Raw genomic sequence first — 14664 nt, 5'->3', positions numbered from 1 at the left:
TTTCCCCAACCAGCAGTAGACATATAGAGCATACCCAGAGTTATTTTCCATTTCAGTGCACAATTCAGCATTTATACTTCACAACCTGCCCCAGCTATGAGGACAGTCCCTGTCACACTCACTCAGAGAGAGAAGCTTTTCGCACCTCTTTTCAGAGCAGACATGAGGGAGTGTGTGTAATTCTGGCATCCAGTGAAATGTGGGTGTATTTAAGGGGGTGTCATCAATGTAGGAGAAGCTGAGCCAGTGCAAAGAGGAATAGCAAACAGTTGCTGGTACATTTTGGAGAGGATATTTCCTGAGGCCTTTCAAGGGCACTGTAGGAGGTACTGGGGGTGGGACAGTGGTGCCCACGGGCTCCAGATTGGCAATCCTAGTTGCTTGTTCTTCATTCCAATATGCTGGATGATGATGATGATGATGACGACAACAACAACAACAACAACAACAACAACAACAACAATTTATTACTTATACCCCACCCATCTAGCTGGGTTTCCCTAGCCACTCTGGGCGGCTTCCAACAGAATATTAAAATACAATAACCTATTAAACATTAAAAGCTTCCCTAAAGAGGGCTGCCTTCAGATGTCTTCTGAAGGTCTAGTACAGTGGTACCTCGGGTTAAGTACTTAATTCGTTCTGGAGGTCCGTTCTTAATCTGAAACTGTTCTTAACCTGAAGCACCACTTTAGCTAATGGGGCCTCCCGCTGCCGCCACGCCACCGGAGCACGATTTCTGTTCTTAACCTGAAGCACTATTTCTGGGTTAGCGGAGTCTGTAACCTGAAGCGTATGTAACCTGAAGTGTATATAACCCGAGGTACCACTGTAGTTGTCTTTCTCTTTGACATCTGATGGGAGGGCGTTCCACAGGGCGGGTGCCACTACCGAGAAGGCCCTCTGTCTGGTTCCCTGTAACCTCTCTTCTCGCAATGAGGGAACCGCCAGAAGGCCCTCGGTGCTGGATCTCAGTGTCCGGGCTGAACGATGGGGGTGGAGACACTCCTTCAGGTATACTGGACCGAGGCCGTTTAGGGCTTTAAAGGTCAGCACCAACACTTTGAATTGTGCTCGGAAACGTACTGGGAGCCACTGTAGGTCTTTCAAGACCGGTGTTATATGGTCTCGGATGGTAGCTAGAAGAGAGAAAAAGTTGCTCAGTGAGGATGCAGGAGGAATGTTGGACCATGTGCTTCTTCTCTGCAGGTACCATCAATGGGAGATACAGCTGCCCTGCGCTGTTCATCAATCACCGCTGTTTCTCAGGACCACACCTGAACAAAGGAAGATTGGCCGAGCTGCCTCAGTCTGTTGGCCCGGGCAAGTGCGTGCTGGTTCTTAAAGAGGTGAGGGTTGTGTTGAAGGGATGGGGCCGAAATTCATAGAATTGGAAGGGACCACGAGGGTCATCTATTCCAACCCCTGCAATGCAGGAATCTGTCTGCCCATTTGGGGCTCGAACCCACGACCTTGAGAGAAAGAATCTCGTGCTCCACCCACTGTGTTTCGTTTGGCCGGCCTTTTTATCCAAATTAATTTGTATCTCCTGGACTGAAACAACATGATTTGCCTTATGGATCCTTCATTGCTCTCAAAACAATCTTTTCTCTCAGGCCGTCAGCTAATTAAATAATCCATGGCCTTTTAAAATGTGTTGGGCGTGTGTGTGTTAATGTTTTTGTTTTAAAATGTTATGCATTTTTGTGGTTTTATATTTTAAACCACCCTGCGATCCTCGGGTGAAGGGCAGTCTAGAAACTGTCATCTTGCAATACTGTTCTTGGCTCAAAAAGTGCACCAAATTGCATTTTAAAAGAATTGTATTTGGGGATGAAATGTGTCTAAAAAGGCACATATAAATATCCAACTCAATATTAATCTTTGGGTGGATTAATGCAGAAACAGAAGGAAGATTGACCTTTCCAACTCGGCCATTCCATGATTCTTTTTTTTAATATATATTTTTATTAATTTTTTTAAACATATCATTTTCAACAAATATAAAACATACTTTAATATCTTATACAGGTTATTTTTTTACTTCCATGAATCTCATCTGAAAATTTTCCAATCTTTCCCACTTAATTTACATTTCTTAATTTCACTATTACATTTAAATATCATAACTAATGTCTCCCTTCGCTATCTTCTCTGCAATATTTCATATATTCCTCATTACAAAACTTCTTGTAGTCCTACTAGCATAATTTGTTGATTACAGTTGCTCTTCAAATAGTTCCATTCCATGATTCTAAAGGTAAAGGTAAAGGGACCCCTGACCATTGGGTCCAGTTGTGGCCGACTCTGGGGTTGCGGCGCTCATCTCGCTTTACCTGCTGAGGAAGCCGGCGTACAGCTTCCCGGTCATGTGGCCAGCATGACTAAGCCGCTTCTGGCAAACCAGAACAGTGCATGGAAATGCCGTTTACCTTCCCGCCGGAGTGGTACCTATTTATCTACTTGCACTTTGACATGCTTTCGAACTGCTAGGTTGGCAGGAGCTGGGACTGAGCAACGGGAGCTCACCCCGTCACGGGGATTCGAACCGCCAACCTTCTGATCGGCAAGCCCTAGGCTCTGTGGTTTAACCCACAGCACCACCCACGTCCCTTCCATGATTCTAAGAAGTCCCCAATGCTATGATCTCTCTCTATCCTCCATCCTCCATTTTGCTTTCTTTGGGCAGGTCCTGAGCATGGTGATCAACTCTGCTTACAAACCCGGGAGTGTATTGCGGGAGCTGCAGCTTGTTGAAGACCCCAGGTGGAATTTCCAGGAGGAGACCCTCAAAGCAAAGTAAGGAATCCTTTTGCTTCCTCCTTTTAAACTTGGGGGTGGCGTTGAGCAGGGATGACGGTCCGCTTTTCTGCTGTGATGAGGCTGGAGAAGACGCCCAGTCTGTTTGCTTCCATCCTCCCTCAATCCTGCTCGTTTGGAATCCATCCCTGGTGTGGCGGCAGGAGGGTGGGATTGAGAGCAGTGTGGCATAGCGGTTAGAGCGTCAGACTAGGTCCCTGGAGACCAGGGTTTGAACCCCAAAGGAAGCTTCAGTGGTAGTTATGTATGTGACTGCACCCATCCATGAGTCTTTTATACCCCACAAAAAATTCCTCTATGCTTCCCATCTACACCGGTTGGTTTTGCATTGTGTATTTGTATTGTATTCATTATCCATTCATTATCCTGAATGGGGGAACTGTGGCCCTGAAGGACCAGATGCGCAGCCTGGGAGTCATTTTGGACTCACAGCTGTCCATGGAGGCGCAGGTTAATTCTGTGTCCAGGGCGGCTGTCTGCCAGCTCCACCTGGTACGCAGGCTGAGACCCTACCTGCCCTCAGACTGTCTCGCCAGAGTGGTGCATGCTCTGGTTATCTCCCGCTTGGACTACTGCAATGCGCTTTACGTGGGGCTACCTCTGAAGGTGACCCGGAAACTACAACTAATCCAGAATGCGGCAGCTAGACTGGTGACTGGGAGCGGCCGCCAAGACCACATAACACTGGTCTTGAAAGACCTACATTGGCTCCCAGTACGTTTCCGAGCACAATTCAAAGTGTTGGCGTTGAACTTTAAAGCCCTAAATTGCCTCAGCCCAGTATACCTGAAGGAGCGTCTCCACCCCCATCGTTCTGCCCAGACGCTGAGATTCAGTGGCAAGGGCCTTCTGGCGGTTCCCTCATTGCGAGAAGCAAAGCTACAGGGAACCAGGCAGAGGGCCTTCTCGGTAGTGGTGCCTGCCCTGTGGAACGCCCTCCCATCATATGTCACAGAGATAAACAACTACCTGACATTCAGAAGACATCTGAAAGCAGCCCTGTTCAGGGAAGTTTTTAATGTGTGACATTTTGGTGTATTTTTTGTCTTTGTTGGAAACCGCCCAGAGTGGTTGGGGAAACAAATAATAAATACAAATATATAATTATTATGATGATTATAGTTATAAATTATTATTATTATTATTATTATTATTATTATTATTATTATTTCTGGAATTTCCACAACACGGAATTCTGGAATTCAGAAATACAGTGGAACCTTGGTTTTTGAACGTAATCCATTCCATAAGACCGTTCGACTTCTGAAACATTCTACTACTGAGGCGCAATGGGCGGCCAGCAATTTCAATGGAGAAATGCGCCTTGGAAGCCGTTCGAATTCTGACGCGCTTTAGAAAATGGAAGCATTCACTTCCGGGTTTTCAGCATTCGGGTTTCAAATTGTTCAGCTTCCAAGATGCTTGAAAACAGAGGTTCCACTGTAAAACAGATGCATTTTGCAGGCATGTTAACGGACATTTGCTTTTTAGATTTTTTTAATATACTTTATATACCACGTTTGCACAGAAGGGCAGTCAAAAACAATAACGAAAAATAAGCACGCCTCGCACAGTTATCTTACTTAACGGTTGGAAGACTATCTGTTTCTGTTTATTGGACACAATTTATTCTAATGAATGCATTATCCGGTGTCCTTTTTTGTTTGCCCCAACATAAGGTCTGGGACGCAGGTGGCGCAGTGGGTTAAACCACACAGCCTAGGACTTGCTGATCAGAAGGTCGGCAGTTCGAATCCCCACGACGGGGTGAGCTCCCGTTGCTCAGTCCCAGCTCCTGCCAACCTAGTAGTTTGAAAGCACGTCAAAATGCAAGTAGATAAATAGGTACCACTCCAGCGGGAAGGTAAACGGCGTTTCCGTGCGCTGCTCTGGTGCGCCAGAAGCAGCTTAGTCATGCTGGCCACATGACCCAGAAGCTGTACGCCGGCTCCCTCGGCCAATAAAGCGAGATGAGCGCCGCAACCCCAGAGTCAGCCAAGACTGGACCTAATGGTCAGGGGTCCCTTTACCTTTATACAATATATAATCAAGGGAAGTGGACACAGCTTTGCAACAAAGCAGCAAACAAACAAACAAACAAACAAACAAACAGGTGCCTGGGCCAAATGGGGTGGGGTGGGGGCTGATTAAACTCGAGGGCTGAAGGTTCCCTACCACTGATTTTACAGCATGCAAGACTTCTCCGCCTGCTAGTAAAAAGACCACTGGATTGAATGATGTCACCCTGGATATCCATATTATTAACAGCATAATCGTTGCTCCAACGAGACTTTCATTTCGCCAGCTACCTTTGAGCAATAAAAAAACCCAACCCCCCACATCAGAAGCTATTAGCCGGCGGCGCTGCAAGACTTTAAAGTTCACTGGGCTTTGCGTCAATTGTAGCATTAAGGATTCCACAAGTAAAATCCATTTTGCTTTTCTAATTAAATGTATTACAACCGACGCTAAAGGGGCAAGGATCAAAGATTTCCAAAGTAATGACCCACATAAGAGAACTTCGAAGGGGGGGGGACCCACCACCAATCTTAGACAGCCAGAATGCCCAGATTGCCTTGTTCACAATAGGGATTTACAGCCAGCCCTGCTATCTCATTGTGTGCACATCCAAAGTAATGATGCGCAGAATGCAGAATTTCATGCAAAAGAAGCAAAGACAATTTACATGTGGGTTTTTTTTAAAAAAAGCAAGTTCCCAGACCTTAAGGTAAAGGTAAAGGGACCCCTGACCATTAGATCCAGTCGTGACCGACTCTGGGGTTGCGGCGCTCATCTCGCTTTACCTGCTGAGGGAGCCGGCGTACAGCTATTTATCTACCTATTTATCTACCTATTTACCTCTTTATCTACTTGCACTTTGACGTGCTTTTGAACTGCTAGGTTGGCAGGAGCAGGGACCGAGCAACGGGAGCTTACCCCGTCGTGGGGATTCGAACGCGCCACCCGCGTCCCTATATATTGCATAGAATTGGAAGAGACCACAAGAGCTATCTAGTGCAACACTCTGCAATACTGGAATCGTTTGCCCAGTCTCACAACATTTGTATACAGTCAACTCTCGGCTCACGCAAGGTTTACATTTTGAAGATTTCAGCTCAGAAAGCCAAGCTTGTGTAGATTTTATGTATTTATTTAGTAAATTTGTATACCGCTCTTCATTCTGGAACAAATAACATAACAAATGGTCAGTTTTAAAAAAAAAAAACCCGCACATAGTAAAAACAACAACCCAATGTTCAAAAATTAGAATCAGCAATAATCTAAAAGCAGATTAAAACGCATGTCAACATTCTACATGTCTGGGTAGGGTTGCCTAAACAAAAAATGTTTTAAGGAGGCGCCAAAAAGAGTCCAGTGAAGTCATCGGTCTGATTTCAGTAGGCGGGGAGTTCCAGAGGGTGCTGCCACATTGCAAGATCAATTTCTGCCACATACAAAATATTATGTGGCACCTGTAACAGGGCAAGTTCTCTAAGGGGTTGAATGGACACCTATGGGGTTAAACAATATTCACCTGATGTCACGTGTGATGTCAGATTTCGATTTTCCTCTTCCCCCCTCTGTCATTTTCCCCTTGTGCCTTGCATTTTTTCATTTTAATTTTTAAGATTGTGAGCCTGCATGTAGGGACTGTCTTGTTTTGACTGTATTTAAGCTGCTCTGGGAGTCTTTTTGGCTGAAGAGGGGATGTAACTGCTTCAAATAGATAGATAGATAGATGATAGATAGATAGATAGATAGATAGATAGATAGATAGATAGATAAGACTGGACCATAAGGGGGTTTGCAGCAACCGGGCTTTGCATCCACCAGCAGCCAGCTGATCCGTTGCTGCTTGCAAAATGCTGTACCCTTGCCCACAAAGTTTGATTCCAAAGATTGAACCCTGGAGAGTCGCTGCCAGCCAGTGTAGGCAGGTGCCGAGCTACCTGGGCCCGTGACCTGTCTAACGTTTGCCGTGTTGCGACAACCCACCCGCACAGGTACAGAGGCAAAACCTACAGGGCCACAGTCAAGATTGTCCGCACGTCTGATCAAGTCCTGGATTTCTGCCGGAGAGTTTGCGCTAAGCTGGAATGCTGCCCGAATTTATTCAGCCCCATCCCAGTTACTGAAGCCTGCCCAGAAAACTGCTCCGTTCACACCAAAACGAAATATAGTGAGTATGATGGAACTGCATTGGCTCGTGGAAGTTTCCTGCCAACTTGCCCAGGTTATCTTTGGGGACAGATGGAACATTTCGTGTTCAGAAAGAGGAAAGATGACCCCTTTCCCTAAAAGCCAAAGAGCGGGAAGAAGCTAAGCAGGTGTGAGGAACCTGTGACCCTTCAGATGTAACCCTCCCAACATCCCTGACTGTTGGCCATGTGGCCTGGGACAGGAGAGAGCCGAGGTTCATCTGTGGACATCTGCAGTCAGACCTAGCCATGCTAGTTAGTATATGAAGGGGTTAAGGTCCACAGAGTTCTCATTTGCTAGAGTAGGTTTGGTGATGTCACATCCCCTCTTCTCCTGAGAGGGAGGAAGGCTTGTTTCCTGTTCCTTCTCTCTCTCTGCCTCTCTCATTCTCTCTCCCTATTTACTCTGCAAGCAGCAGAGGCAGAAATGCCTCACCTTAGCTCTCTGCCTCAGGCGTGTGTCTGAGGCTGCCTTTGCTATATTTTACTACCCAAGAACATTTGCCTGCAATTCTTATTGTTGCACAAAGGCTAATGCATGACCGTGACCTCGGATTAAGTAAGTACAGCCTTTTTAAACTTACTTCAGAGTGTGGTCTGTTTCATTGCATGAGGGTTAGGAAGGGGGCCAGCCACCTCAGGCAGCTGGAACACAATGAACGAAGGTTTAATAACCTATTCTTATGCTCACTTAATCTGCCTTAACGATGGGATTTAAACTCTGGAGTGTGCAAGCCCTGTGGTTTTCTAATAGGCACCAGCCACCCCGCCCCACCCTTTATTAATTAATTTGCATCCTCTGTAGAGGATTAAATAATATATCCCCTGACAGATTCCCATCACAAACAACATCTGAAGGGCCATAGGTAACAATGAACACAGGTTAGGATGACTAAGTACAGTCATACAGATGCTTTGGGTTGTGCAATTTTGGGTTGCGCACCGCGCCGAACCCGGAAATACCTCGATGGGTTACTTCCGGGTTTCAGCACTTGTGCATGCGCAGAAGCGCCGAATTGCAACCCGCGCATGCACAGACACGGCGCTGCGGGTTGCAGACATTGCGGGTTGCGAACATGCTTCCCGCACAGATCACATTCACAACTCAAGCGTCCACTGTAGTGGAATGAACGGTTGAACCTTTTGCACGTCCCTAGCACTAAAGAGCTGTTTAGCACCGATCAGCCATTTAGTCTCAGTCAACTGCTAAGGAATGTCCCGAAATCGTGAGAGTATAGTGTTATCCCCCTGCCGTTGTTGCCTAGATTAGCTCTATAGGCTTTGGTTAGTTCGGCGACTAACCAGGTGTATTTTTGATGTTCGTCTTCCACTCCAGCTTATTATTGTGGAAAGAGGAGGAAAGTCATCAAGGCTGCAGCTGGAGAAAACAACAGCCGCAGCCCGGAGAGCAGACATGGCAAGCCAGCCAGGCGCAGGAAGATGCAGAAGCCCATTCCAGCGCAAAAGAAGAGTCAGCCATCTTTAACAGACCTAGCGGAATCCGCGGAGGTGAATTTTTGGATTAAAAAATCTTATTTCTTTCAAAAGCAAATTGTCAGTGGAACATGAGTTGATAGAGCCTTGAGGAGGTAGAAGGGAAGGTGCAGTTTCAGGAATGATTTCTCATTCTTTTGTCTTTTAAACTATTTCTCCCTGCTAGTAGAAAGCTAGCATATCATGGAAAGTGCTAGGGCCTTTCACCGATAAGATAGCTTTTGCAAGCCTGCCAGATTTGCAGTTCCTAAAGCAGTAAGCAGACAGGAACAAAACTACCCTGCAAGATTCACACACCTTGAAAAATGGCAGTGCACTTCTCCAAGCATAAAGTGTGCACGAGAATGTGTTTATTAGTTAAATCAGCCTACAGAGCCACATTAAATTTGACGGAGGCCAGAGGTAGCTTTAAGAAATGCATATCTCGGCCATGATTGCACACACAAAAATGTGCATATTTGGAGAAATCAGCACCAAAAATGCATGTGATTATTTTTGTGCATAATTTTACCGTGAATAAGTGGAAATGGGCAAACTGGACTTTAAGTTGGGGAAATAAGAAACCGAAGCAATCATCACGCTTTGTGACTTATTATCTAGTTTATAAACCACTTACATGTCCAAATGGCTTTTAATTAGATTCCAAGAATGAAAACAATTATAAAATTTGTTATTAAGTAAGTATTATTTGGGGAACAACCTTCGCTCAGCTTCCTCTTTCCCCCACAAAAACATACAGTCCTGATAACTTACGAATTCAGGGCTGCTTAAACAGCACCATCCACCCAGTTCATATTACCTCAGTTTCATTGCCGTTCATGTCTTTCACCCCTGTGGAAACCCAACTCTCTGCAGGAAAGCGACGAGGAGGAACCCGAGGCCCTGGACGACGAGACATGGAGTGAAGAGACCAGCCCAGAGCTACAAGATGACCAGACAGACGTCTCCTCGGCCGAGCTGCCTGCAGCCAAACCTGCGAGCACAATGAGGCTGCGCAGCAGTGCTGACCTGGACCGAGTCTCTTGCAGCAGGAGGAGCAGGCGAGCCCGGAAAACCTTGGCTGTCTTGTGCGCCAAAGGGCAGAAAAGGGCTCGGTTCAGACAGGTGAGGTTTTGGACCGCTTTCTCGTGTCACCAATGCTTCTGGCGTGCTCCGGTTGCTACTGGAGCGGTTTAATAACTGCAGCAAGACTCCCGCTTCGACTCCTGCAATGTGCTCTACATGGGGCTCCCTTTGAAGGTGACCCGGAAACTACAACTAATCCAGAATGCGGCAGCTAGACTGGTGACTGGAACCGGCCGCCGAGACCACATAACCCCGGTCTTGAAAGACCTAGATTGACGTTTCCAAGCACAATTCAAAGTGTTGGTGCTGACCTTGAAAGCCCTAAACGGCCTCGGTCCAGTATACCTGAAGGAGCGTCTCCATCTCCATCGTTCTGCCCAGACACTGAGGTGCAGCGCCGACGGCCTTCTGGCAGTTCCCTCGCTGTGAGAAGCCAAGTTACAGGGAACCAGGCAGAGGGCCTTCTCAGTAGTGGCACCCACCCTGTGGAACTCACTCCCACCAGATGTCAAAGACAAAAATAACTCCCAAACTTTTTGAAGACATCTGAAGGCAGCCCTGTTTAGGGAAGCTTTTAATGTTTAATAGGTTATTGTATTTTAGTGTTTTGTTGGAAGCCGCCCAAAGTAGCTGGCAGGAGACTGGGTTAGATAAGCCACAGGATCTCATCCATTTCTGCAATTCTATTTTTATATATTTATTTGCCCTCTTAGGTGATGAAGCCAGAGCCGGAACAGAAGCTTGTGCTGGAGAGCAACCCGTTGGAATGGACTGTCACGGACGTGGTGAAGTTCATCAAGCTGACCGACTGTGCCCCTCTTGCCAAAATATTTCAGGAGCAGGTGGGCCGTTCTTCATTCTCCCGCTTCTTCTGTGTCAGGGCTGAGAGTCGAATCCAGATTCAGCTTGTAATTTCCACTGAACATAATTCCCACCCCCATCCCAAGGTTTGCCCTCCTGCGCTCATTTTGCTTGTGATGCCTCCTGCTGCTGCAACAAGCTCTCCTCCCTCCCCCTGGCAGCTCCCAGAACCAGAAGAGGTCTGAAAAAGGAGGAGGAGAGGTTGGCTGTACACAGGCATAGTCTCCAGTCTCCTGGGGAAAGCCCTGGAGAGAGGAGGGGACTTTCAGTGTCGGCAACTCGATTTTCACGGAGTAACACCGCTGGGAGTGAGCTGCTATGCGTTTTTGCTAACAAATTTTGTTGTTTAGTCGTGTCCAACTCTTTGTGACCCCATGGACCAGAGCACGCCAGGCACTCCTGTCTTCCACTGCCTCCCACAGTTTGGTCAAACTCATGCTGGTAGCTTCGAGAACACTGTCCAACCATCTCGTCCTCTGCCATCCCCTTCTCCTTGTGCCCTCCATTTTTCCCAACATCAGGGTCTTTTCCAGGGAGTCTTCTCTTCTCATGAGGTGGCCAAAGTATTGGAGCCTCAGCTTCAGGATCTGTCCTTCCAGTGAGCACTCAGGGCTGATTTCCTTCAGAATGGATAGGTTGGATCTTCTTGCAGTCCATGGGACTCTCAAGAGTCTCCTCCAGCACCAGAATTCAAAAGCATCCATTCTTCAGCGATCAGCCTTCTTTATCGTCCAGCTCTCAATTCCATACATCACTCTTGGGAAAACCATAGCTTAACTGTATGGACCTTTGTTGGAAAGGTGATGTCTCTGCTTTTTAAGATGCTGTCTAGGTTTGTCATAGCTTTTCTCCCAAGGAGCAGGTGTCTTTTAATTTTGCGGCTGCTGTCACCATCTGCAGTGATCATGGAGCCCAAGAAAGTAAAATCTCTCATTGCCTCCATTTCTTCCCCTTCTATTTGCCAGGAGGTGATGGGACCAGTGGCCATGATCTTAGTTTTTTTGATGTTGAGCTTCAGACCATATTTTGCGCTCTCCTCTTTCACCCTCATTAAAAGGTTCTTTAATTCCTCCTCACTTTCTGCCATCAAGGTTGTGTCATCTGCATATCTGAGGTTGTTGATATTTCTTCCGGCAATCTTAATTCCGGCTTGGGATTCATCCAGCCCAGCCTTTAACTCCAACTTTGAAGGGTGTGATTACTGACTGGCACGCTCCTGTGCCACAATTTTTTGAAATTGGAGCATATATTTTAAAAAATAAAAAAATCACGAATGTTTCTTCTCCTTTCTGCAGGACATTGATGGCCAAGCTCTCCTCTTGCTGACCCTGCCGACCGTCCAGGAGTGCATGGACCTCAAACTCGGTCCTGCCATCAAGCTGTGCCACCAGATTGAGCGAGTCAAACTGGCTTTCTATGCCCAGTACGCCAACTGACCACGACGCTTGCCACCTTCCCTTCTCTGTGACTTTCATTCCAAGGTTGCGCCTGGATCTCCCGACCCTGAACCCCTTTGCATTCGGAAGCACTGATAAAATATATATCGTGGGGAAGAAGCTGGCAACCCGGCTGCTTGCTCACGAGTAGGCTGGCCTGCAGCTGGGACATTGGGGTGGGGCTGTATAAGGGCTGCAAGGCTTCAGGTTCCTGAGAGATTATGAGCCTCAAAGAGAGTCAGGTAAAGGGGTAAGATATGGAGTGATAGGCAGAGGATCCCTCCAGATGGATGGTTTTTTTGTTTGTTCAGGTTTTTTGGGGGAGGGTGGTTGCAGATGTGTTCTGCAACTTGTCCCTGATTCATTCAGATTGCATTAGTGATGGATTTATACCAAACCATACGCATACCATTCTGCTTCATGAGTTGTTCTACCATGCTTTCCCCAATGTTGGGCACTTTTGCACTATAGCACAGCTAAAAGAAGAAAAATACCCACCCTGAACATTTGCGGCATAGAAAAGGGATGTGCGTAAGCTCGCAAGGGCTGGACTTTGCAGTAGAGAACCTCTGGCAGAAAAGAAATGAGATGACGAGGATGACTCTCGCTATCTCAAATCAAGCTTGCTTTTCCGTCTCTGTAAGCGCCGGGGTTATTTTGTGTGTTGATTTGCTGTTCTTGGCAACCAATATCCACTACTCTAAAGCAAACACGAGAGCACCATTTTGAATGACTTCGCTTGACAGGGGAAAGAGGGGTCTTGAAGGCAGGGCGGCTGTCATTTGGGCCTGATCCTTGCAGTGCAATTTCCCTGGCCGAGTAATTGTGTACAGAAATGCATGCGCTGAGTTGAAGTGTGCATAAACGAGAAGGAAAGCTCACAAAACTGGTTCACGGTTGCATTGCAAAAAAAGGTGTGCTACACTGCATAGGGAAGAAGTCGGCAGGACGGATTTTTCAGGAGGACTCAAATCACCAACTGATGTGTTAAAAGCGCGAGAGCCGAATTTGAGATTGGAAAAAAGAGAAATTGAGAGAAGCTGAGATGGACGGGCCCAGCCATCCCTAGTTTCCAACCACTGTGCAAGATTAAGGGACCAAATCGTACAACCCGTTTTGCACCGCATAGCATTGAGGGAAACCCGCTTCCCCGACTCCTACAACCAGTGGCTGAGGAAGCTGCTCGGGCACGTGGGGCGAGCCGCCCATAGGGGCAGGATACACCCCAGGGCCTCCAGAGTCTGTCTGCCTCCTCCCACTCAGCCACCCCACAGCTGGTGGGGAGACAGCAGGCAAACCGTTTGCGCAACACACAGCTTTCAGGTTCCCAAGCCACTGCGTCACTCCCAGGGGAGATGCGTGGCTCAGGCACGCTGCAGACCCTGCGGTGAGTGCCGCCCGCATTTTGTCAACCCCCCCCCCCCCCGTGGTAACACCCAGGACGGACTGCACCCACCGCACCCCCCCCTTTCTCCAGACCTGCCTCCAGCCCCAGGCAGCCTGCTTGCTCCACTCCAGCAGAGCACACGTGTAACCATGTAGGGCTACAGGAGCATCACTTTTTCTTAAAAGCCAACATCCCAACATGCAGCTCTTTTGGAAGGGATGGGGGAGTTGGGCGCATTGAATCTAGTCCTTCCTCCTCTCAGGCAGCTCATTAGAAGGATCCCAGGCTTTTTAAAGGGCCTGTGTGCCTTTAGCCCTTGTTCCCGACTCGGACGCTGTTTGAAATGGAATGGGCTCCTTCGGGAGGTGATGGACTCTCCATCGGAGATTTTAAAGCAGAGGTTGATGGCCATCAGTCAGAGATTCTTTAGCTGTGATTCCTTCATTACAGAGGGTTGGTTTAGATGACCCCGTGGGGTCCCTCCCAGCGCTCTATGAAAACACAAGAATTGGATTCGTTTGCATTATTAAACTTTTCTGTCCGTGCCCTGCTATTTTTCTTGTTACTAGCAGGAGGTTGGAAGCCTCCCACCATCAGATGCGAATGTTCGACACCAGCATCGAAGTTTCAAGGCTGCATTACGCACCATGCATTTATAAAGCGCACGACTTCCCCCAAAGCAGCCTTGGAACTATGGTTAAGGGTGCTGGGAGTTGTAGCTCTGTGGAGGACTACAGTTCCCAGAATTTTTTTTCAATGGGTGGGGGGATGCGCTTTAAATGTATGGCATGCGTAACAGCCCGAGTTGAGAGTGTTTTGGAAGGCGAAAATCCCAAGAGACGGTGAGAGCAAGATGGGAAGAATCCTGTCTCCTTATGCTTCCTGTCCACAAAAGAACGAGGCACGTTGTTAATTCTGCTGTACAAGATTGTATTCTGTATATAAATAAATATATATATAAATATATATATATATATGATTTCATGTAAATAATGGGGGAAATCTATATTCAGAGTTCTATTTTAATTTTTATTCAAAAACGGAGCAAAAGAAAACTTTTTACTCGAAGCGTTGTAAACCAGATTGTTGTTAATAAAGTCATTCAAAAGGATGCCTGTCTGTTTATGTCTCATTTTCTCTCCTGCTTGAACACAATTTGACCCATCATCCACCGCAGATCATGGGTACAGTGGTACCTTGGTTCTCAAATGCCCTTGGTCCTCATACGTTTTGGCTCCCCAAATCCTCAAACCCAGAAGTGAGTCTTTTGGTTTGTGAACATTCTTTGGAAGCCAAACATCCAGTGCAGTTTCCGATCAGGTGCAGGAAACTCCTGGAGCCAATCGGAAGCCGCGCCTTGGTTTTCGAACGGTTCCGGGAGTCGCGAACGGACTCCCGGAAC

At 47.1% G+C, this 14664-nt stretch overlaps 1 protein-coding gene across 3 annotated transcripts in view; it reads left to right on the top strand.

The window, feature by feature from the left end:
- The window catches only part of SFMBT2 (Scm like with four mbt domains 2), a 69927-nt gene extending 55554 nt beyond the window's left edge, over positions 1-14373 (top strand). For 2 of the 3 annotated variants that reach the window (XM_081879716.1, XM_081879715.1), the window contains 7 exons: positions 1210-1349; positions 2690-2799; positions 6825-7000; positions 8356-8528; positions 9369-9617; positions 10292-10420; positions 11735-14373. In XM_081879716.1, coding sequence (XP_081735842.1) covers positions 1210-1349; positions 2690-2799; positions 6825-7000; positions 8356-8528; positions 9369-9617; positions 10292-10420; positions 11735-11875 — 1118 coding nt within the window. In that variant the 3' untranslated portion in view covers positions 11876-14373. The remainder of the gene's footprint in view (positions 1-1209; positions 1350-2689; positions 2800-6824; positions 7001-8355; positions 8529-9368; positions 9618-10291; positions 10421-11734) is intronic. The other variant, XM_081879717.1, reaches the window with a different exon arrangement.
- Positions 14374-14664: the final 291 nt, after the last annotated feature.

This window comes from Podarcis erhardii, assembly GCF_964252035.2.
Source record: "Podarcis erhardii genome assembly, chromosome: 10".
Taxonomy (NCBI): Eukaryota; Metazoa; Chordata; class Lepidosauria; order Squamata; family Lacertidae; genus Podarcis; species Podarcis erhardii.
This window is presented reverse-complemented; position numbering and strand designations above follow the sequence as displayed.